Source organism: Protopterus annectens, chromosome 3.part1 (genome assembly GCF_019279795.1).
Source record: "Protopterus annectens isolate FY-2018-M chromosome 3.part1, PAN1.0, whole genome shotgun sequence".
NCBI classification, from domain to species: Eukaryota; Metazoa; Chordata; order Ceratodontiformes; family Protopteridae; genus Protopterus; species Protopterus annectens.
Genome location: NC_056732.1, coordinates 1,884,476,792 through 1,884,503,488, shown reverse-complemented (window position 1 = coordinate 1,884,503,488; position 26,697 = coordinate 1,884,476,792). Strand labels below are relative to the sequence as shown.

The window sequence follows — 26,697 nt, the reverse complement described above, 5'->3', positions numbered from 1 at the left end:
AAACTTACTAAGCTGGGCATTAATCCCTATGTCATTCAATGGATTGCCAACTGGCTTACTGACAGAATCCATACTGTAAAAGTAGCCAACTTCAAATCCAGCTCCAGGCAAGTGACAAGTGGAGTACCTCAGGGTTCAGTCCTGGGACCGCTCTTGTTTGGCATCTACTCTGAAGCACAGGCCAACATTAAGGGACTCTGGCTAACAAAGTTCGCAGATGACTGCAAACTGGGAGCCATTACTGAAGCCCCAAATGATGTAGATATTCTACAAAAGAGCCTTACAGAAACAGATGCTTGGTGCCAGAGCCATGGGCTCAAGCTCAATGCCAAGAAATGTATAGTTATCCCCTTTGGGAAAAACATGTATCCGTGAATTACCACTTAGGTGGCAGTACACTAAACACTGAAAGTGTGATAAGAGACTTAGGGACACAGGTGGACAGTGGTCTCACCATCAATAACCACATCACCACAACAGTCAGGAAATCCTTCTATGTGGCACACATCACTAAGAGCTTTTCATCCAGAAAAAAGAAGGTCATTGTCCCACTGTACTCATCCCTCATTAGACCCAGTATAGAATACAACGCCCTGTTTGGTATGTACCTCTCAAGACATTTGCAACAACTGGAAGGGCCACAGAAATACCTCACTAAAAGAATCACATGCCTATAGCAGATGCCCTATGCTGACCGTCTAAAAAATCTCCACCTATACTCTGTCGCATATCGTCTACTCAGAGGCAATCTCTGCTTAACATACAAGGCCATGTCAAACCCAAAGCTGTTGGACATGCCACACTTAAAGAAATCCCAATCACTCAGAGCTACACACGCCAGGCATCTAAACATTGTCATCACGATTTTTATTTATTTTTTATTTTTTATTTATTTTTTATTTAACATTTGTTGACCAGGAAAATCTGACTAGGTTCCACAGAGCCTGTTTTCAGTGGAGGCCAGGACCTCTTTCTGTGAGGCAGCAATGTTAACCACTGCACCACTGTGCCAATGAACAAAATATGCTGGAGGGATAGATTATTGACCCAGAGACTCCCCAGACTCTGGAATAGACTGCCCATACATGTCAAGCAGAGCACCTCTTTGGCCGTCTTCAAAAGGAAACTTGACGATTGGATGGGAGATAGGAAATTCACCTTGGGAATCACATCAGTCACCCTACTAGACAGGGGTCCAGGGAATTAAATATTGTGGGAAGAAATAGCCAAGTAATTGTTATGGCTAGGCTTGTATAGGCCCTAGGGCTGATAGCCTAGTGCCAATCTATGAACCTACTCAACAGAGAAAGAATACCCTCCACAGCTTTAACAAGCAAATTAGATATCTTGTAAAGTCCTCTAAGGCTAGTTATGAGACTAAATTAGCATCCTTAGCTAAAGACAACCATAAGACATTCTTTAGCTATGTCTGAAACCTAAAAGGAAATGGCCAACAGGTCATACAAGCACTCTCCAAGGCCAAAGAAAGGCATCTATGGGACCAGATAGCATCCCAGTATGCTTACGAAATAATCTAAAACAAGACCTAGTGGAACCACTCTTTAGCTATAGCCTGAGCACTGGCTTTGTTCCAGCAGAGTGGAGAACAGCAACAGTAATCCTCTTGCACAAAAGGAGTCCATCAACCAACCCAGGAAATTATCAACCCTTAATTCTCACCAGTCTTACCTGCAAGGCCATGGAAAGAATGATCATGGACCTTATCAACAAGGACACAGGCAACCTTCAAACTCTTGACCCAACCCAGTTTAGTTTCATCAAGGGTAGATCTTGTTATTAAACCTGTTGGATTTCTTTGAGAATGTCACCAAAGCCCTGGATGACAGCAAAGCAGTACATAACTGCTATCTTGATTTAGCCAAGGCTTTTGACACAAGCCCCCATTCAGGGAACATTGTGAAACTCTGTCAGCTGGGGATTAACCCATACATCACTAGATGGGTAGCCAACTGGCTCACTGACAGAATGCACATTGTCAAAGATGAGGAGTTTACCTCCACCAGATGACCAGTTACCAGTGGGAAGAAATAGCCAAGGAATTGTTATGGCTAGGTTTGTATAATCCCTAGGGCCAATAGCCTAGTACCAACCTATGAACCTACTCCACAGAGGACGTGTGCTGGGCCCTCTGCTGTTTGGAATCTATTTTCTGAGGTTCAGGTGAAAGTAGATGGCCTGTGGCTTACCAAGTTTGCAGATAAGTGCAAATTGGGAGAAATCTTGGAGTCCCTCAATGATGTAAACATATTAGAAAAGGGGCTGACACAGATAAACGATTGGTGTCAAAGCCATTGACTAAAACTTAATGCAAAATAATGTCATTATCCTCTTTGGAAAAGAAGTAGCCCTTATTAATTATGAAATAGATTGCACCCCTTTAAGCTCATACCCAGTGATGTGAGACTTGGGACTACAGGTTGATAGCAAACTTCTATCACCATGTCTCCATAGTGGTAAGGAAAGCTTATTACATTGCACATCTCATAAATAAGGGCATCATATCCAAGACTAAAGAGGTTATAACTCCTCTGTACTGAACCCTTATCAGGCCACTAATTGAGTACAATGCTCACTTCTGCATGTGTCTCACCTCTAGCAACTGGAGAGACCACAGAGGTTTCTAACCAAGAGAATCCAGGTCCTCCAAAAAGTGACTTACATGAAAAGACTGAAAGTCTGTCACTGTACTGTGTATCGTACAGGGTGCTGAGAGGTGACCTGCACCTGTCCTGCAGAGCAGTCTCTGACCCTGCCCTAATGGAAATGCTCCACATCTGGAAATCAAATGGGACAAGTGTCACTCATTCCAGGTATGTCAACCTGGCCTGTGACATTAATAGAACATGCTGGATAGACAGATTTATCTCCCAGACTGCTACTTCTCTGGATTAAGCTCCTACTTCACATGATGCAGAGCTCTTCAATGACCCTATTTAAGCACAACCTTGAAAACTGTATGGGTGACTGTAAATTCACCTCAGGGGTAGCACCTATGTCCCTTTTGGACAGAGGTAGTCAGTGCTGATCATGGAATTGCTGTACTAACAATGATGATCTAAATATAGTCAATTAGAGTACATGGGTTTTTACATGGCTAGGCTTGTAAATGCCCTAGGGTCATTAGTCTATCTGTTTAATAACCTCATATCAAATTATGAACCTCTGGAATAATAGAGGTATTGACGACAAGGACACCTGGTGGTGGAATGAGGAAGTACAGGAGAGTATACAGAGAAAGAGGTTGGCAAAGAAAAAGTGGGATTGTCAGAGAGATGAAGAAAGTAGGAGTATACAGGAGTATAAGGAGATGAGGTGCATGGCAAAGAGAGAGGTGATGAAGGCTAAGGATGAGGCATATGAAGAGTTGTATGAAAGGCTGGACACTAAGGAGGGAGAAAAGGACCTGTACCGATTGGCTAGACAGAGGAACCGAGCTAGGAAAGATGTGCAGCAGGTAAAGGTGATAAAGGATAATGAGGGAAACATATTCACAAGCGAGGAGAGTGTGTTGAGCAGATGGAAAGAGTACTTTGAGGGGTTGATGAATGAAGAGAATGAGAGGGAGAGAAGGTTGGATGATGTAGGGATAGTGAATCATGAAGTACAATGGATTAGCAAGGAGGAAGTTAGGACAGCTATGAAGAGGATGAAGAATGGAAAGGCTGTTGGTCCAGATGACATACCTGTGGAAGCATGGAGGTGTTTAGATGAAATGGCAGTGGAGTTTTTAACCAGATTGTTTAATGAAATCTTGGAAAGTGAGAGGATGCCTGAGGAATGGAGAAAAAGTGTTTTGGTACCGATTTTTAAGAATAAGGGTGATGTGCAGAGCTGTAGTAACTACAGAGGGATTAAATTGATCAGTCACAGCATGAAGTTATGGGAAAGAGTAGTGAAAGCTAGGTTAAGAAGGGAGGTGATGATTAGTGATCAGCAGTATGGTTTCATGCCGGGAAAGAGCACTACAGATGTGATGTTTGCTCTGAGAGTGTTGATGGAAAAGTACAGAGAAGGTCAGAAGGAGTTGCATTGTGTTTTTGTAGACTTAGAGAAAGCATATGACAGGGTGCCTAGAGGGGAGTTGCAGTATTATATGAGGAAGTTGGGAGTGTCAGAGAAGTATGTAAGAGTGGTACAGGATATGTACTAGGGTAGTGTGACAGTGGTGAGGTCTGCAGTGGGAGTGACGGATGCATTTAAGGTAGAGGTGGGATTACATCAAGGATCGGCTCTGAGCCCTTTCTTATTTTCAATGGTGATGGATAGGTTGACAGACGTGATCAGACAGGAGTCCCCATGGACCATGATGTTTGCAGGTGACATTGTGATCTGTAGTGAGAGTAGGGAACAGGTGGGGGAGACCCTGGAGAGATGGAGATATGCTCTAGAGAGAAGAGGAATGAAGGTCAACCTGACTAAGGCAGAATATATGTATGTGAATGAGAGAGAGGATAGAGGAATGGTGAGGATGCAAGGAGTAGAGGTGGTGAAGGTGGATGAGTTTAAATACTTGGGATCAATAGTTCAGAGTAATGATGAGTGTGGAAGAGAGGTGAAGAAGAGAGTACAGGCATGATGGAGTGGGTGGAGAAGAGTGTCAGGAGTGATTTGTGACAGACGAGTGCCAGTAAGAGTGAAAGGGAAAGGCTACAAGAGGGTAGTGAGACCAGCTATGTTATATGGGTTGGAGACAGTGGCATTGACATAAAGGCAGGAGTTAGAGCTGGATGTGGCAGAGTTAAAGATGTTAAGATTTGCACTGGGTGTGACGAGGGTGGACAGGATCAGGAATAAGTATATTAGAGGGTCATCCCAGGTTAGAAGGTTTGGAGACAAAGCCAGAGCAGCAAGATTACATTGGTTTGGACATGTGCTGAGGAGGGATGCTGACTATATTGGGAAAAAGATGCTAAGGATGAAGCTACCAGGTAAAAGGAAAAGAGGAAGGCCTAAGATAAGGTTTATGGATGTGGTGAGAGAGGACATGCAGGTGGTTGGTGTGACAGAACAAGATGCAGAGGACAGGAAGAAATGGAAAGAGGTGATCCACTGTGGTGACCCCTAACGGGAACAGCCAAAAGAAGATGATGATGAGTTGGTTAACAGACCTGATAACTTAAGTGGATGGAATACATGCTAATTTCCTTTGAAGAACTCTGGAAAAATGGTCACTACCTCATTTAGACTTCTGGAAATATTTAAGACTACATTTTATGATCCACAGATCCCCCTATGTTGTGCACAACGTGGGAGCTAGGTATCTACTGGCAGGAACAATGCCTCAGACCTCATCAGTTAGTGTCATGAATAGAAGGTACAAAGCATCTGGTATTTACAAATTACTGATGAATGATGTTAGCAGGAAATAAGGAGTAAGATTGCCTTATGATTCCAGGATGTTGATTTGGATATTAACAAAACTTACATTAATATGTTCCTAAGATTACCTTATGAGTCTGGGATGTTGATTCAGATATTCCTGAAGCTTCTTTTCATGTGTTCCTTATATGCTGTCAAGCATCTAATCCCAGCCCTGCCCAACAGCCAGATATCACCACATCTACTTTCACCTTCAACTCTGTGCCCACATCCTATATAAAACTACTCTTAAGTAAACTTCTTCAGTTGATGGCCTTCCAAAATGTATCTAAAAATAGCAGCCAATAGCATTGCCTATCCTGCATCAATCCTTGTAAATGCGTCACTCCAGGAATCCCACATTCTCTCTGTCTGGAAAAAGTCACGCACTATCCACTGTGCAGGAAGGAGGACATGCAACAGACATTAATAAGTTTAGACTGATAGCACTTGTATTTCCCCTCACCAAAATGCTTGAAAAATGTATTTAAAAACAATTATTAGACTATCTCCTGCATTAAGAACTACTATCCCCCCACACAACATGGCTTCTGTCCTTCCCATAGTACTAGCACTGCCCTTCTAACCTCCATAGATAATGTCAATAAAGCTAGAGATAGTGCCAAACTAGTCTTTCTTATTTTTTTATTTATTTATTTTTATTTAACATTTGTTGACCGGGAAAGTCCGACTAGGTTCCACAAAGCCTGTTTTCAGTGTTTTCAGTTATTTCTAGACTTATCTAAAGCCTTCAACACAGTTTGTCACAGCAAGCTTCTACTTCAAATATCCTCACCAGGTGTCACTCAGCCAACCATTCTGTGGTTCAAAAGGTACCTGTCCAATAGGTATCAGTCAGTAAAATGGCACTCCTTACTCTCTCCTTACCTGCCAGTCACCACTGGAGTACAATAAGGCGTTATCCTTGGTTAATAATATGCTGCTAAGACTACCTTGCAATTCTAGGATGTCGATTCAGTTATTCCCAAAGCTTATTTTAATATGTCCCTTATGAAGGCTGCCAGCCTAGCCAGATAGAATTTTATAGGTAATTCTGTCATCTGTAAAATATTAATGTAAACCACAGGCTTGTTGTCTTAAAGGGTAAAAATAGTATTACATGTGGAACTGAAAAAAATGTAACAGTGCACTCTACTAACCAAGTAGAGGATGTTGTGACCCTTTGATGTAAACACGGCACCGGCTAGTCTAGATGAAGGAATTCTTGCTATTGTTGTAAGGCCAGAGCTAATGGCCAGAATTTTCATGCATAAATGTCCTTTATTGCTCTGGTTTCTGCCCAGAGGGGAATAATGTAAATGTAGTTTTTGTTAGCCTGGGAACCCAGGGAAGTGTGAAGAATGATGTCATGTGAACCAGGAACGTCATTTTAAAAACAGAGAGAATCAGAGAGCATTACACATTTTTGTCTTGACCATCCAACTCATCAGCACTCTGCCTTTGCTCTATATGTAAGTTTATCTTAGACTTGTATTTTCTCTTAGAAATAGCTAGAAACTAGAACGATTAGATTGTTTTTTCTGTGATGTCAGAACTGTACTACAGAATTATTTTAAGCATGTCTCTGTGATCTCTGAATTTTTGACTAGCACTGTGTAGTAAAAAGTATTGTCTTGTGTTTTTATTATTTATTACATATTTTAAAACCTTTCAACTGTGGCTGTTTTGTGTAGAGATAACTAAAGCTCTAGAGTACATTGCATGTATACAGTGATCCTGTACAAAGTCACTCTAATAAGCCCTGACTGTTTAGTCACACTTACATTAATTGGATAATAATATTGCACAGTAATAAGTGGACACCATTATAAGGGCCTTTGAGTAGCTGATAAATATTAGTGGGTGGTGGCATCTGGTACTACCATATAGTCTGGGAAAATGGGGCACAGCTGGAGAACATGTGCCAGCTTTCCCCAGAAGTGTCTGTGTGGTTATATAAACTCTTTTCAAAGTGTGTGTGTGTGTGTGTGTGTGTGTGTGTGTGTGTGTGTGTGTGTGTGTGTGTGCGTAAGCTACTTGGACAGGGACATGAAGCACTGGTTGGACAGAGAGGGTGCTGGAGGTTTTAGCTTGCCCACTAGGCTGAGATCTGGACCCTATAGCTGTGCCAGTGTGGAGTCTTATTGGGGACCTGGAGAGCAAGGGTGCGACCAGCCTTGGACTGACTGTAATCTCTGTGTGCTCTTAAGGGAAATTGCACTTTACTGTGTGTATTTGTTATCCTTTCCTCCTATATGAGATGCCCCTCACTGGTGTTAGTAGTGAGGATTGAGGCTCCTTGATTGCTGGGCCAGGGCATGGATGTCACATTCCTAAATGCTGTAAAACATTTAAGACAAGTGTGTTATGTGTTTGAGAGACATGTTTTATTTATCCGTAATGGTTACTGGGAACCAGCAGAGGCTATAGAGAGGAGGGTGGCTAAAATCATCACTCAGCCACACTTGTGGACAAAGTAATCCCACTATTAGACATACATTTTTGGAGCCCCCCTTCATTTTTAAACTATGGGGAAGGGCAAATCAGTGTCTGTGTTTGATCTTCATTCAACCCTTACCTTCCACTAGATCTTTTATGTGAACAGGAATTCTTCCTTTGTCCAACTTGACATCCTGCTCTGGTTCCTACAGTTTTTGACAGTAGCAGGAGCCTGCATAATCTCAGTTAGGAAAATGTCATCAAGATTATCTGTAGAATGATTAGAAACATGGATTCTCAAAAGAAGATGCTTTTCATTAGAATGATACCGCAATGTGCTAATCCTTTATTCAATATTCTCCAGCTTCTATTACTTTATGGGCTCAACTTTTTCAGTTACTGTCAACAAATTAGAGATCTACAGAATCTTCCAACAAATGTAATTCTGGCATCCCACCACCTCTGGGCCAGTAATTAAGGAACCTCATTCCCCACCACTGGCAACAGTGAGGGACATTCACTGAAAGGATAACAGGTACACACACTATTTCCAGATGCAGGTCTCTTTATCAAGTGCAATTCTCCTTAAGAGCACACAGAGACCACAGTCAGTCTGGGGCTGGTTTCTCCCTCTTTCTCCAGATCCCCAGTAAGATTTCCCACTGGCACAGCTATAGAGTTGAGATCTCAGATGAGTGTCCAAGCCCAGGCCTCCTGCACACTCTCTATCAAACCAGTGCTTCCCTACCCAAGTAGCTGACACATACTGTTTGAGATTTAATTTACACACACAGACACACACACACACACACACACACACACACACACACACACACACACACACACACACACACACACACACACACACACACCTGGGAAAGGCTGGCACAGGTTTACTAGCTATCCCCCATCTGCCCAGACTGTAGGGTAGTTATAACTGCTACCAGACACTCCTACAGCTACCTTAAAGCCCTTACAAGGGTACCCAATATACTGAGTGAAATTAATATTAATACAGATGGTAGTTTAACCAAGAACAAGGCTATTTGGAGTAGCCCACACAGTGTCACCAAATAAATATGCAAATACTTTAAAAACTTAAATATCTCTACAAAGATTAGCCACAATGAAAAGTTTAAATATATTTAATAATAAATTACAAATAAACAAGAAAATACTAAGAATACATCCATGGTGACATCAGAGTTTAAATCACAGGAACTATTTAAAATAACATTGAAGGAGAGGTTCATATAAATAAAGAAAAGCAATATCTAAACTAAGTTTCACTATATTCCTGACTGAATCAAAGAGAATTACACTATTGCCTAATAACTTACTTAACAGAGCAAGGCAGATGATGTGGTGAATGGTCCTTCTTTTTGTCAGGTCCAAGACAGAATACAGAATGCTCAGTCTCACTAAGAGACTTCTCAAAATAATATCTATAATATTACCTCTGGGATGGCTTGCAGAATGACATCACTTCTGGTCATCTGACTTCTAGTTCCCATGCAAACCCCCATTGCTGGAAGATGGCAGGACTTAGCATCTACCTGTAAAAATACACACACAAGGGCTTTTGCTCAGATCTGTTGCAGATGCTGGAAGTCATAAAACCATTGCATACCTCCACACATCCAGAATAGTAATTAGTTCACCCCAAAGACAACACAGAAGGCTTCCTAGTATAGACTTTGTGTGTCTGGCTGCATTGAAACCTTTGAGATAGCATCTTTATGACCTAGTCTATAAAGTGATGACCTAGTCTATAAAGTGATTTAATTTCAGATATACTTTAAAGATTGCTGGGCTAATTTTAAGCTACTGATTTTCAGTTTCCTCTGTTAAAACATATACATTTAAACAGTTACAATAGGTTCATAGGTTGGTACTAGGCTATCGGCCCTAGGGCCTATACAAGCCTAGCCATAACAATTCCTGACTATTTCTTCCCACACTATTTACTTTCCTGGACATGTAAATTTCTATTCTCTCCAGTAGGGCACATTGTGGATACATTTCAAACACAAGCAATTAACAAATACCCTTTCAATACAAGCATCTTTACAAATCAGTTTGATATACACATGACATATAGTTGTAATCCATTTGTATTGCATGTTGCCTAAATCAGTTTGATATTCACAAAAGACGTATATTTACACAATTCCAGCTAGCTGTGCTGACAGTACCTCCTTTTGTCACAGTAATCCTGACTTTTAGTAATGAAATAAATACATTTATGAAGTCTGATAACACTTGTCATGAACAATTATCCAGTTCTTCTTTTAGGACATTATTGAATGAGATCACATGACCTCATGCTATCGTCATGTTATACTAAAGAGTAATACTACTTGTGCATAGCTATTTGTATATTTTTGTTCATGTTTATGTTACATTGTTATAGCTATTACAGCTGCAATAAAATGCTATAAAAACACTATGCGGTTAATTAACTTCCTTGTGGTCACACAGGACAAAAATGCAGACTATGGGAATTAAACTCTGTACCACCTGAAACAGCCTGTTTACAGATGATAGTTAGTGGAGAGAATTAAGGCTGTCACAGAGGAAATTATCTAAATAGGTAAGTATGTACAGTAAAGTCTCCTAGTCCTTTTGAGAACTGCTTTGGGATCTTTTACTTCCTCCTAAGCTGCCATCAACTCAAAACAGATAAGACCTCTGTTTAACATCTCATCCAATGGACAACACACTCAGGAGTACAACATCCCCCTTGTGCTGCACTAAAGTGTCAGTCCTGGAAAAATGAATCCAGTCAAGGGGAATAGGACAATAACCCCCACCATCAAATCTGAGTGTGCAACCTGTTGAGCTACTGACAAAACAGTCAAAGTCCTCAGAGATGGAACTGAGCCAGTAACCTAAGCTGAGCTATCAAAGGAATAACTTATACACTTTTGGTAGTAAGAGACTTCTGCAGTTAAAAGCAGAACTGGCTCACATTTAATGCTAGGGGCACACAATCAATGTACTTAACCAAGAGGAACCAGGTGAGGCCATAAAAACATAGCCCGTCAGTGCCTTGAGGGACATTTTTCAACACAGTTATGAAGTTAATATGCTAACATGCTCATTTAAACAAGATAAGAGCAGGTATTAAACTGAGCTTAACTGACATATTCCCAAAAACTTCTAAGTGTGCACACCTAAAGGTGTGTGTGTCTGGGCCTCTTATGGTCCCTTTGATTGTTTGTCTAGTATTCTTTCTATGTTCTAAATAAACTTCTTAGAAACAGAAGATGCATACCTTGCTTTGTTTTTCAGGTATTTCTAACTTCAAGATGGGTTAGGAGTTGATATAATGGTTAAGGGGTTTATCTCGCAAATACAAGGTACAGAGTTTCATCCTTACCTTTGAGGAAAATTAGCTAGGCTTAAAATGGCCCACAGACAGCTAAACTAATACTTACCTATAAAATGTCAGAATGTATAAACACATACAATAAAAAGAAGCAAATGCTCTTTCTAATCCTATCAGATTTTAAGAGGTTTGTATTGTATGCCTCAGGTCAAGTATAAATTACAGTGAGCATGTCTGGCAAGTTGAGCTTAACGCCTACATTTACCCTGGCTTAAATGAGTATGTTAACTTTAAATGTGTATGGACAAATCACCACTCGAAGCACTAAGTGGGTATTTTTTTATCAACAAAGCACAGTCCCTGCACGTAAGGCAACTGCCAGGTCTCAAAAAGCATTTCAAAAAAGCAACACAGACCAACAGACAATGGTGTCCTGTTAAAAATAATATTCTTTTATTCTAAATTATGCCATAAGGCACATAAAAAAGGCAAAAAGCCTACAGTACAAAATCAAAACTGGTTTCAGCTTGCAAATTAAGCCTTCATCAGTGAAAAAACAAAAAGCAAAAAAGAGCCAAGAAGGCTGCTTGCCTTACATAGAGAACATCTGTCAATCATCATAACAAACAATTAGTAAACTACAAATGTTCATTTAAACCAGGGGGAAGTAGACCTCCCAAATTAATGATCCATCTTTTCTCTAATTTGTTCAAAGTATCATGCCAACCAGAAATCTTTCCTCTATTGCCTTGAATCTTATCAATAATGGTAAAATTAAAATTAGCGCTGGAATGTTTCAGTGTATGTTTATATAAAGCATTGTTGGTGCATTGGTGCCTGATATCAGATAAATAATCTGCAATTCTAAATTTGACAGGCATGGAAGTCTGCCCTATGTAGAATGCAGAATAACTATGTTTGGATCGAGGAAGCTGGGCACCTTTTCTACTCTTGGAATTATTGTTGGACTGTACGGGTTGTGTCTACATTAGGATCACTAATTGAGCTTTGGATTTACATTTTACTTCAGGAAGTATTTGTTTATGCCTTTTTTTGGTGCCGCTAGATATTTTTGTTTACTGGCGGAATTAACAACGTCTCATTGGTTTTCTACATTTAGGGACTGGTCATTCTTCCCACTTGGGATATAATGGTGCATTTCTAATCCGCAGGTGTTCTCTATATAAGGCAAGCAGCCTTCTTGGCTCTTTTTTGCTTTTTGTTTTTTCACGGATGAAGGCTTAATTTATTTTTTTATGTGCCTTATGGCATAATTTAGAATAAAAGAATATTATTTTTAACAGGACACCATTGTCTGCTGGTCTATGTTGTTTTTTTGAAATGCTTTTTGAGACCTGGCAGTTGCCTTACATGCAGGGACTGTACTTTGGTGTTACTTGTTTTTTTCCCTGCTGTGGGTCTGTGGTGTTCTGCATGTCGCTGTTGTTACAGCCTATTATACAGAACCCTGTAGTCATTGTGGGATCTTTTCTCTAATATATACTTTTTTTCAAACTCAGTACCATGCCAATTTCTATTTTTTTATTTTTAATTTTCCTTTCCAGTTTGTTAACCTTGGGCCTTATCGTACATCAGTTAGACGCCTTTTTTCTGGATTCTTGGAGACTCCCGCTAACTGACGGAGAAGAGAGCAGTTTGTGCTTTTGGTTGGTGTCGTTTGGATCGAGGAAGCTGGGCACCTTTTCTACTTTTGGAATTATTGTTAGACTGTATGGGTTGTGTCTACACTAGGATCACCAATTGAGCTTTGGATTTACAATTTTACCTCGGGAATTATTTGTTTATGCCTTTTTTTGGTGCTGCTAGATATTTTCGTTTACTGGTGGAATTAACAATGGCTCATTGGATTATACAGTTGGTTTTCTACATTTAGGGACTGGTCATTCTTCCCACTTTGGATATAATGGTGCATTTCTAATCCACTAAGAATTACATGAATATAACTGTCTATTACTATATACTCGTTTGGGTTTGGATTCATTTTCCATATCAGGAACAACCAGGTGACTTTTTTCCACTTTTTGACTAGCCGGTTTGGCTGGAAGTTGGGAACATTTATTTCTCCACTGATGTCATGTTTATTGTAACAACTAAGTGACTTTTTTCAGGCTTTGACTATCTGTTTTGACTGCAAGTGGGGAATATTTATTTTTCCACTGCTGTTATGTTTAATAATAACTCTTTATTTACTACTGGAACCGAATTACGAACCACATCTTTTGGACCTATATGAGATTTAATATTCAGTTGAATGCTCCTAGGACTTGTGTTTATTGTTTAAATACTGATTATGTTTTGTATTTAGTGTATTTACAGTGTTCTTGTGTCTAGTTTTGTACTAACATCATGACTTTGAATATTTTTTGATCTAGTCGATGCATAATATGTTTCATCAGTAAAATACAGGTACAATAATAGGCAATTGTTAAATGTAAACCTCTGGATTTATAGTCCATTGTGTACAATTATTCAGAGTAGGTTAGGGGTGAATTTTATTATTTACACCGATGCCTTTAGCTATGTTATTTAACATTAGGACATTAGGCTTCTTCCAATGGTGGTCCATATTATTTTCTTTTAGGGGCGATGTCCTTCTCCTTATCACACCGCTGCTTTTTTGTTGCCCTGATTTTATTATTGGGTTGTAAGGCGTTTGTACTGTGACTCGGTTCTTCGTATTATAGGAGATTGCCTTTGGTCCATTTTTTATTTTTTCCTATCCAATGTACTGCATTAATATAGACTATTGATGGGTGATTCTTTCTATACTTGTTTGAGTAGTATCAAGCACATGGTTTTGACCGATATTGTCCTGTTGAATTTTGGACTCAGTATTTTGGTTGATGCTACACTGAGATTTTTGTACCATTTTACTGCTATTGTCCAGGCTTAGTTGCTGTTCAGCAGTTGTACTGGACGCAGTTTCTAATTTTGGAACGTGAAGATAAGGTTCCTTTGATTGGTCCTTACAGTTTCCAAATATTCTTTGACGTAAGAATAACACTGATAGTTATTATTTTTCAAGATATTATTTTGGATCTTATGTACTTTGGATATGGATATTAATGGACTGTTACAAGGGCTAGCCTCTGACCGCAATGATTTGGCTTTTTTGGGATAGATGATTCACATCCTGAACAGGACTACTGTACTCCCACCCTGATCAGGAGTCATGTACTTCCCTTTCTTTTTAAACTGGGGCAAGAGTATGAAACTATTACGCAGTAATGTTTGGCACTTAAGTTTATTTAAGGCCTATAAGGCCAAGGAGATTACCTCTCGGGGACTTAGGGTCAAGGTCCAACCATTGGTTCACAATCCAAATGAGAATTTAATGAAGGCTTGAGGGGCAGCCCAACATAATGCCACAATTGGACTTGTTGAGGTTTTAATTGATCATTATGAGACTACCATTGATCAGGATTTGATTGATGTTACTAATATGTGTGAATCCATTAAGAAATTTGAAGGGCAACCTTTATTTGTGTCCCTTCTTAACAAACTTAGGGACGAATTGTTGGTATTGAGAGATTTAAATGATTATTCTAGTGAGGATCCCTTTTCTAAAACATATGCTAAACATGTCAGATTTCAGAATTCACCTCGGTCTGTCCCTAGGAGGAAGAGACCACATTCTATTCTAAAACAATCAGGGTCACAACATGAGACTTCAGCTGAGGATTCTTCCTCTGCTGTTGAATCTTATGTGCAGGGCACCACAGACTCACCTACACCTAAGCGAAATAACAGCACCCCTTTATGCATACACAAAGGAGGGGGGAAGAAAACACAAGTGCCGTGCAAAACATGGAGGGCTTGTTACGCATGTTTACCCAGAAATAAATAATTGCAATGTGCTCAATATTTTTACACACACTCTGTCATCAATGCAGATCAATATTCTCAATAAAGGATTATCTTTTATTCCTGGTTTCTTTGTTGCTGAGGACAATTTTGCTAATGGCATTCTTTCCTTCTGTAGGCTATTGAATCTAAGACTTTTCTTTCAGGACAAATCTGCTATTGGCTCTCATGAGGATTTTCGCTACCACAAATCTACATTTTCACCACCTATGAACCCTAATGTTTTGCTTTTTCAGAGAAGTGTACTTAGAGATTTAGATTTTGATGGTAGGGAACACCAAGCAGGCCATAATAATGTCTCAAGGATTGAATATGAATGCATACAGGAGCTGGTTTCTAACCATGAATTGGTAATTTTGGTTGCTGACAAAAGGGGAGCAGTGGTTGTACAAGATTGGGCCAAATACAATAGTGAGGCCTTGAGACAGTTATCTGATGTCTGTTATTATACACATTTGCCTTTGAATCCCACGACTTCTTCTAAAAAACAAATTGATCATTTTCTAACTACAGCTGAAGAAGAAGGCATTATTTCCAAGTACATCAAACAACAATTGATTGTCTCTAACCCGGTTTTGCCATATATTTATTTTTTTACCTAAGGTACACAAAAATTTGGAAAATCCACCGGGGAGGCCCATTGTGTCTGGCCATGGTTCATTAACTGAACCCTTATCTCAATATTTAACTAAATATTTAAAACCTTTGCTCCCTCTTGTCAGATCTAGGATTCAGGATACAACTGAATTCCTATAAATTGTCTTTGACTCACAACTGGAACCTGATTGGTTATTGTGTAGCCTTGATGTGTCATCACTATATATGAATATCCCCTATGGGGCTGGTATTGAGGCTTTGAAATATTGGTTGGAGGTCTCTGGACTATATAAATCTAGTTTTAACACCTTTTTACTTGAAATGACTAAACATGTCCTGACGAAGAATGTGTTTTTGTATCAGAATACTATCTATTTACAGATTAGGGGAACAGCTATGGGTGCGTCTTTCGCCCTAATTTATGCTGATTTATTTATGGCTTTTTTAGAGCTTTAAATGATCTATGACTCTAATCATAACATTTTTCTGCAGGACATGGATATACGGAGGCATTATTTGGATGATTGCTGGTTGGTTTGGAGGTCCGTTTTTTGTATCTTCAGGACTTTGTTGATTATTTAAACTCAAACAAGTGGGAATGAATTTTACGGTCAACTACAGTAAGGATGAAATTATTTTTTTGGATGTGTTGGCCACCAAGAATCTTGACACTTTAAATACTGTGTTTCACCGTAAGTCCCCCCAATACAACTCCTACCTCCATACCACCAGCTATCATCCCCCACATATTATATGTCAAAATATACCCAAGTCTCAGTATATGAGGGTTAAACATATTTGTTCAGACAACTCCAGTTATTTAACACATCGAGATGCCCTTACGGCCAGGTTCATTCAACGGGGCTACAAACTGTGACAAGTATTATCAGCTAGGAATTCAGTTGATTCTATTCAGCGGGAACAATTGTTGAATTATAATAAGAATGAGTCCAACAATACTTCAGCATTGTGTTTGACCACTACTTATGGTCAGAATACTACCAGACATATTGATAGTGTACAACGTTATTGGAATATTCTTTTGGCTGATGAAAGATTATGTGAATTTATTAATCATAGGTGTGAGTTTTCTTCCAGGAAAGGTAGGAATTTGGGTTCCCCTTGTAATCATTACACGAAGGGTCATTATTCCTTAGGGACCAATATTCAGAGAACACTTTTAGGTGATCGTCTTAGTGGTTGCTTCACTTGTGGCCACTGTGGTTATTGTTGCAGGATTAATAAAACCAAAAGTTTCACTAGTAATACTGGCACAGTCTACAACATTTCTGTGTTTGCCAATTGTCAGTCTGATTGGGTCATCTATTTGGTTACATGTAGTTGTTCTGCATTCTACGTGGGGCAGACATCCAGGCCTGTCAAATTTAGAATTGCAGATTATTTATCTGATATCAGGCACCAATGCACCAACAATGCTTTATATAAACATACACTGAAACATTCCAGCGCTAATTTTAATTTTACCATTATTGATAAGATTCAAGGCAATAGAGGAAAGATTTCTGGTTGGCATGATACTTTGAACAAATTAGAGAAAAGATGGATCATTAATTTGGGAGGTCTATTTCCCCCTGGTTTAAATGAACATTTGTAGTTTACTCATTGTTTGTTATGATGATTGACAGGTGGTCTCTATATAAGGCAAGCAGCCTTCTTGGCTCTTTTTTGCTTTTTGTTTTTTCACTGATGAAAGCTTAATTTATAAGCCGAAACCGGTTTTGATTTTGTACTGTAGGCTTTTTGTCTTTTGTATGTGCCTTATGGCATAATTTAGAATAAAAGAATATTATTTTTAACAGGACACCTTTGTCTGCTGGTCTATGGTATTTTTTTTATCAAACCTCAACTTTCCTCCCTCAGTTTCTCTCCTTCCTCTTTAGCCTGGTTTACAAGCCATCTCTCCAATGGACAACACGCTGTTAAATGGAAAACTTCCAGTTCATCCTTTCTCAGTAATCCCTCTGGCATCCCCTAAGGCTCTATTCCTGGCCCCAAACGTTTCAATGTTTTCATTAATAACTTTCACAAATCCATAGATAATGCTACACTGAGCCAATATGCTGATAATTCCACTATCATCTCTATAGCAAACTCTCCCCCTAAACTCCTTCAAAAAACCCAAACAGCCTTCTCCAGTACCAAACTGTGGATGCTAAACAACCATTTCACTCTCTGTGCTAACAAAAAAAATCATGATATTCTCTCCTTCGAGAAATTTCACCACAGACAAACGTTCCTTTAAAATAAAAAGCCACAGTAACACTCTAATCAAAATTGTACCTCATACCAAACTACTCAGAGTCACCATTGAGTCATCACTGATGAAGATTTAAAATTTGATATCCACATCCAAAATATCAAAAAAAAAACACACCAAAAACTAGGTCTTCTGTATAGACAAAATCGCTATCTAACCACTTCTACCAGACATACTCTAGCCTCCTTCTACCTGCTCCCCTCTCTTATGTGTGGTGCCCCTCTACTTACTCATCTCCAGCTTAGTCAAAAAAACAAACTGGAAGCTGCTATAACAAAGTCTGTAAACTTGCTACAGGGTCCAAATACTCCACACATCACTGCCCCTGCACACCCTAAACTGGCTTGAGCTTCATAATTACTTGAAATTCATACAAGTCACCACTGCTCACAAACTTGTATTCCAACCCTCCATCTGCCCATCTTTTTCATCTAGAATAACCCCTTACCTCCCAAGTTGTACTCTTATATCTGAAAACTAAACCTCTTTAAAATCTATAACCCCCTATGCCCTCCTGGCCAATTACTTCCATCACACTCCTTAGCTAAACTATGGAATCCCCCCCTCCCCGCTGTACTCACAACTACTCTAATTTCAAATCTCTCTTCCATTCTTACCTTACCTCAAACTGGGACTGTCCCTGCTCCCTTCCCACCTAAATTACACCTTTGTCTCTTTCAAACTTCCCTTCAATCTCATCTACTATCACCTCTGATCACTAACATTATTGTTAGAACAAACACTAAACTTGTATAAGCACTTTATGACTTGTACTTTTAATTATATTCTCTGTATTACTTTTGCCTTTACCTATATTTTAACATTGTGCTTTTAAACGTATACTCCCTGATTTTGTATCTGTATTTTAGGGGGATGAGAAGGTGGCCTTACAGTTAAGGTGTTCACCTTACAAACACAAGGTGTGGGGTTTGAGTCTCACAAGGGATAATTGGCTAAGCTTAAAATGGCTCGCAAGGGCAGTTAGCTTAGCACTAATCTGTGAACCTGTGAACCTAAATTGTATATGTATGCTTTTGTATACTGTATATTCCATACTGCACATATGTTATATTCTGTTAACTGCTTTTGGAGCTTTTCTCCCTGGACCTCCACTGAAAATGGGCTCCACTTGGTCCAGTGGACTTCCCCGGTCATCAAACTGGAAATAAATAACTAACTAAATAAATAAATAAGTACATATTTTTATTGAAGTAAGAAAATTATAATTATAACAATAATATGAACATCATGGATATAATTTTTGAACATAAAGTAACAATGAAAAAGACACACTACAACTATGTACACTATTTACAGAGACCCAAAATTGATAAAATTATAAAATAATAGCAAAAAGTTTGCATAATAAACATCAGATAATTTAGAAAGAGTTAGAGCCTTTACGAAAAGTTTCAATGAGAAAAGAAACCTATTATTTTGGTTTCTCTGGAATTCACTTCTTCAAGGAGGGTCAGAAAATCTTCCATAGTTGGAGAGGTGGTGGACTTCCATTTTCTTGTTATACATTTTCTAGCAATTGCTAGTATTGTCCATAAGAGGTATGAGTTGGCATTGCTCATTACAAAACCTTCATTTACATTAAAGAATATTATTTAGTAAGAGAAAAAATATCTGTAAATAATGTTAAAAAAGTTTCAGTGTTATCCCCAAACTGTTTCAAACAGGCACATTCATGTGAGTATTCTTTAATGCTATGACTTTATTCCTATGAGTTAATTATGTTTATTGGGTGTTTTTTTAGTATACGAATGCAAGTTAAGTTTGTTTTTTTTTCTTAAGAAATCTCTTACTATGAGATAAAAGTGTTATATTTTTATAAATGGAAGTGTGGCCAGGAACTTGATTAGTTTGTTTATTTATTTATTTTTTGCTTTGTGCTTTGATATATGGACCAGACATTTTCTGAGATTCTTTTATTTTCATTTTTAAAAAGGGGGCTACATTCATACATATCTATATTTAAGTTAATGCCATACACTACCGAAAACTCTGCTTAAACTGTTCATCTTCAGCCTCTCCATTGGTTTGTTCCTGATGCCTGGAGAACATTCAGTGTGGCTGTTCCCACAGAATGGCAGACCCTCAACATATCCAGGTAATTATAAGCCCATCAACATCAATGGCTTTATATGTAAAGCCATGGAATGCATCCTTGCAACCTAACTGAACTAGACTCTAGTCAGTTTGGTTTTGTAAAGGTCGGAGTCTGTGCCCTGAACCTAGTAAGCTTCTTTGAAGGGGTTAGAAAGGCTGTGGGCAGTGGTCATTCTCTGTACGCTGCTTTTCTTGACCAGGCCAAGGCTTTTCACGATGCTGGCATTATTGAAAAGTTCAACAAAATGATTGCAACCCCCTACATTTTACACTCGCTATTAAACAGATCCCAGCTGTGAAAGCTGCTGCTGCTCCCATCTATGAACATAAACTTGGAATTATTGGAGAATTACAGAGATCCATGCTGGACCCTCTCCTATGTGCCATTTGTTTTGCAGACATCCAGGCCAATATCATAGAAGTGTGGCTGACCAGTTTTGCTGCTGATGGCACTGTAAACTGTTCATCCACTGATACGATACACCACCAGCCAAGTCTGGAATTTGCACACACCTGGTGCACTGAAAGAGTGTCTGTAGATAATGAAAAAAGAAATCCGGTGTCATAGAAGGTGTAATAGATAGTAATAGAATAATAATAATAGTAATAATATTAATAGTAATAGTAATAATAGTAATAATAATAATAGTAATAATAATAGTAATAATAATAATAATAATAATAGTAATAATAATAGCAATAATAATAAAAGTAATAATAATAGTAATAATAATAATAATAGTAATAATAGTAATAGTAATAATAGTAATAATAATAGTAATAATAGTAATAATAATAGTAATAATAATAGTAATAATAATAATAGTAATAATAATAGTAATAATAATAATAATAATAGTAATAATAATAATAGTAATAATAATAAAAGTAATAATAATAATAGTAATAATAATAATAATAGTAATAATAATAATAGTAATAATAATAGTAATAATAATAATAGTAATAATAATAATAATAGTAATAGAATATTCAGCAAACACCCTGCTCCTACTTCATGTGTAATATAAACGACTATCATCAGGTGTCTGACCATAATGAATTTATGTCTGAGAGAGGGATGCAAATATGTTTACCTCGAGAGTGTAGCTTGAGAGATGGATCTTGGCATCCACATCAATAACACATAGTAAAGGGCTATGATTGCTGAGACGTGATTATAATTATTTGTAGTGCATGCAGCTTTCTCTCTTCCATGTACTGGTAGTTATAACAGAAAAAATGTAGGAGGTCAAACTGTTTTACCAGCTTTTAGAGGCTTTAAAAGCTGATAAAACACTTAGCTCTGTCAAACAGGCAGAAGGTAGAAATAAACCACCCCTCTGAAGAACAGACAGATTTAATAACTGTTGAACACTTCATTATGTAACAGTTTTTATTTCTACATATGACAGAGTTATGCTCTAACATTATTAAAAGCCGTTTTACCTTCTCCATTTTTCTTTACCAGCCAAGCAGTCCCCTGTTTGTCCCTATCTTGTGACATAATGCCCACTTTGGCAGGTACAAATCCAAGCACTTTCCTCGACTGCAATGGGCCCATATATTTGTAACAAAGAAAACTAAAGGCATTAAATCAACAAAGATTAGCACGACTCTCCTTATACTCAGTTCAGTAATGATTACCATGACTCTCCTTATACTCAGTTCAATAATGATTAGCATGACTCTCCTTATACTCAGTTCAGTAAAGATTATCATGACTGTCCTTATACTCAGATCAATAATGATTAGCATGACTCTCCTTATACTCAGTTCATTAATGATTAGCATGACTCTCCTTATACTCAGTTCAATAATGATTAGCATGACTCTCCTTATACTCAGTTCAGTAAAGATTATCATGACTGTCCTTATACTCAGATCAATAATGATTAGCATGACTCTCCTTATACTCAGTTCATTAATGATTAGCAATTAGCATGACTCTCCTTATACTCAGTTCAATAATGATTAGCATGACTCTCCTTATACTCAGTTCATTAATGATTAGCAATTAGCATGACTCTCCTTATACTCAGTTCAATAATGATTAGCATGACTCTCCTTATACTCAGTTCAGTAAAGATTAGCATGACTGTCCTTATACTCAGTTCAGTAATGATTAGCATGACTGTCCTTACACTCAGTTCAGTAATGATTAGCATGACTGTCCTTATACTCAGTTCAGTAATGATTATCATGACTCTCCATATACTCAGTTATATAACGATTAGCATGACTCTCCTTATACTAAGTTCAATAACAATTAGCATGTCTCTCCTTATACTCAGTTCAGTAATGATTAGCATGACTCTTATACTCAGTTCAGTAATGATTAGCATGACTCTCATACTCAGTTCAATAATGATTAGCCTGACTCTCCTTATACTCAGTTCAGTAACTATTAGCATGACTCTCCTTATACTCAGTTCAATAACGATTAGCATGACTCTCCTTATACTCAGTTCAGTAACGATTAACATGACTCTCCTTATACTCAGTTCAGTAATGATTAGCATGACTCTCCTTATACTCAGTTCAATAACAATTAGCATGACTCTCCTTATATCCTTTCAATAACAATTATCATGACTCAACTTGTACTCAGTTCAGTAACAATTAGCATGACTCTACTTATACTCAGTTCAGTAGCGATTAGCATGACTCTCCTTATACTCAGTTCAATAACGATTAACATGACTCTCCTTATACTCAGTTCATTAATGATTAGCATGACTCTCCTTATACTCAGTTCAATAATGATTAGCATGACTCTCCTTATACTCAGTTCATTAACGATTAGCATGACTCTCCTTATACTCAGTTCAATAAAGATTAGCATGACTCTCCTTATACTCAGTTCAGTAACGATTAGCATGACTCTCCTTATACTCAGTTCAGTAATGATTAGCATGACTCTCCTTATACTCAGTTCAGTAATGATTAACATGACTCTCCTTATACTCAGTTCAGTAATGATTAGCATGACTCTCCTTTTACTCAGTTCAGTAATGATTAGCATGACTCTCCTTATACTCAGTTCAGTAATGATTAGCATGACTCTCCTTATACTCAGTTCAGTAATGATTAGCATGACTTTCCTTATACTCAGTTCAGTAATGATTAGCATGACTCTCCTTATACTCAGTTCAATAATGATTAGCATGACTCTCCTTATACTCAGTTCATTAACGATTAGCATGACTCTCCTTATACTCAGTTCAATAAAGATTAGCATGACTGTCCTTATACTCAGTTCAATAATGATTAGCATGACTCTTCTTATACTCAGTTCAGTAATGATTAGCATGACTCTCCTTATACTCAGTTCATTAACGATTAGCATGACTGTCCTTATACTCAGTTCAATAACGATTAACATGAATCTCCTTATACTCAGTTCAACAATGATTAGCATGACTCTCCTTATACTCAGTTCAATAATGGTTAGCATGACTCTCCTTATACTCAGTTCAATAACAATTAGCATGACTCTCCTTATACTCAGTTCAGTAATGGTTAGCATGACTCTCCTTATACTCAGTAACTTACCGACTGCTCTGAAGTGACCTACATCTCACATTTGAAGGCATAAAAGAGCCTTCCCTTTTTGACATCCTATTTCTGCACAAAATAATTGGCTTTACAAACACCTGTGTTAGAGACCTAAATCTGCCCCAATAAATGAAGAAGACTCTATGGAGGGGTAGATTCTGAACTCAATGTATTCACACCAGCAGGTTTAAGTTCCCACTACAGGTCAAACAGTTTACTACTTTAACTACCTTTAATGCTAGTCTTGATGACTGGATGGGAGGTAAACGCTGTTATGTACTTGAAAAGGGAGGCAGTAACTCTGGAGTGTGTCTCCTTACAGATGCATCTTGTTTAGCCTTTTACAACCCGATGATCACTTTCCTAGAATTGTTCCTGTGTCCCTCTGTTTCTATGTTCCAGAGTAGGGCAACTTTTTTGAGGCACAGCCAAATGTTAAGCTTGGTATGAACCTATAAACATAAAATGTATTAAAGTCTGTTTTTCTTTAAGAGTGATTATAATATAGATATGTGTTTGTGTATACATGTTAACTGTTAATAGCACAAAGTGCTGTAAAAGACTATGGTGCCTACACAAATCTGTCATTTTACTGAATTCAGTTTTTAACATACTGCTTTAACATTTATTTTTTTATCCTGCTGTATGCAGCATTTTGGACATGCTATATCTAGACTTTTCTGGTTTGTGTAGCACATTTGACTGTATAATATAGCACCAGTGTTTCAAGTTTAAATTCCACTCACTCTCTTCTAGGACAAAGCCCAGAGTTTTGAGCAGCACATTAAATCAGAGTTTTCCGCTCTGCATCAGTTTCTGCAGGACAAGGAACAGCGGCTGATCCTAAAACTTAAGAATGAAACAAGAATAATTATTTTTAAAATGAAGGAAAACTTGAAGAAAATTGAAAAGAAGAGTGAAACCATTCAGAGGCAGATATCAGCCATTCAGTCAAAACTGCAGCAGCTGGATCCTCTTCATTTTCTCACAGTAAGAAATGTTTACAGCCTTTTCATTGTGTGCTAGTCATAAGGAAATTATTGTAGATCATGTTTCTTGTCCACTTTGAGGCAGTGTCAAGATAACCAACCTCCCAACATAACAAAATCTTGTCCTGATAAGCTCAGGGTACTGCTGCTCAATGCTAGGAGTGTGAACAAGAAACTGGGAAGATGCCGACATCTGTGAAGTCACTGAGACATGGTTCAAAGTTGCAGAAAGCACCCCGGTTGTGCGAGGCTACAACTCCTTCCATTCATTAAGACCACCAACTAAAGGAGGAGGTGTATCCATCTTTATAAAGGATAAGTACACTTCAAGAACTGGTCTACCAGTACAACTGTCTCAAGCTACTCCATGTCCAAATAACCACAGGTATAATCCCCCACCACGTCATTACCAGCTATAGGTCCCAATCCACAAACTAAGAAAAACATACCATATACCTAAACTGACTAGAATCACCCACCATACAGCCCAATACCTAACTCATGGGTAATTTTAACTATCCTACTATTAACTGGGAATCATATACAACCATTAACATGCAGGCTCAGACGTTCTAGGATTTTGTTGATGGAAATGCTCTGGAACAGCTGTTGGCACACCTGCTAGAGGCTGAAATATCCTGGACATACGACTCACTGACATGGGGGAGCATTTCATCCCCCTACTGCAACATCCTCATTGGTAAGATCAGAGTACAATGAAAGAAATATAAGACCAGATACCCCATCAAGCTCAAAAATGCTAACGAGTTTTCCAAAACAAATTTTCTCCTGCTAAATGATGACATAAGAAAATTCCAAACTCTCCCAAACCCAGAAAACACATAATTCTATGCAGAGGTGTACAGCAATATCCTGTATAACCACTTAAGCAGATGTATACAATTGGCAGTGCCAGACCAGATTAAACCCAATTCTTGACAGAAGAAACAAGGCACCCTGGTGGACTCTGGCATAAACAGGCTAAGAATTAAACTAATATCCACAAATAACCAGGAGCAGGCTCAACAGGAGAAGAAGTTACTTGTCTAAACAAACAAATCAGAGGTTGAGGTAAGTCCTGATAAACAAATTATGAAGCAAAATAGCCTCCCAGCTAAGGAGAATCACAAAGCATTTTTTAAGTATTTTAAAATCTTAAGGGGAATACCCAGCTCTGCACAGTGCTGGTTGTGAATAGCACCATCTATACTCAAATGGCGGAAATAGCCAAGCTGCTAGCTGACAGATTTTGATCAAACTTCAGCCCCCTTGTCCCTACCAGCTGTCTACCAAAGTATACCTGCCACCATTCCGCAGCCTAATATCTCAAGCAAGCAGGTCATCCCTGTGGTCTGTAAGACTAAAAACACAGCATCAGTGAGCCTTGACAACATCCCAGATTGCCTTTTAAGTAAGTTGAAACATTACCTAGCAGACCCACTTGGATCCCTATTTAACCACAATCTCCAGACAGGCTATGTTCCAGCAGAATGGATGACAGCAACAGTCATCCCTCAGCACAAAGGGGGACCATCGACTGACCAAGGGAATTATAAGTTCATAAGTCTGACTAGCCTCATCTATAAGACCATAGAAAGAATCATCATGGATCTTATCAACAAGGACATAGGTAATCTAAAGACTCTAGACCCAGCCCAGTTTGGATTCATTAAGGGTAGATTATGTCTGTTGAAACTGGTTGACTTCTTTGAGAAGGACACCAAGGCCATGGATGACGGAAAGACTGTACACATAGTCTACCTTGACCTGGCCATGGCATTTGACACAGTCCCCCACTCAAGTATTATAGAATAACTCTCTCAGGTAGGCATAAACCTATGTCACCAGATGGGTAGCCAAATGGCTCACTGACATGACACACACTGTCAAAGTAGATGACTCCACCTCTAGGAAGAGGACAGTCACCAGTGGCATACCACAGGGTTCTGTGCTGGGCACTCTCCTGTTTGGAATATATTTCTCAGAAGTCAAGAAAAACGTATACAACCTTTGGCTGACCGAGTTCTCAGATGACTGCAAATTGGGGGCAATCACTGAACCTCCAAAAGATACTGATATACTGTAGAAAGGAGTAACACAGACAAATGACTGGTGCCAACACCATG

At 38.5% G+C, this 26,697-nt stretch overlaps 1 protein-coding gene across 1 annotated transcript in view; it reads left to right on the top strand.

Annotated features, from left to right (window-relative positions):
- LOC122798804 (zinc-binding protein A33-like) overlaps positions 1-24,649 on the top strand; it is a 55,499-nt gene extending 30,850 nt beyond the window's left edge. Inside the window, exon 3 of the mRNA XM_044067927.1 lies at positions 24,339-24,649. Coding sequence (XP_043923862.1) covers positions 24,339-24,608 — 270 coding nt within the window. The 3' untranslated portion in view covers positions 24,609-24,649. The remainder of the gene's footprint in view (positions 1-24,338) is intronic.
- The last annotated feature ends 2,048 nt before the right edge of the window (positions 24,650-26,697 follow it).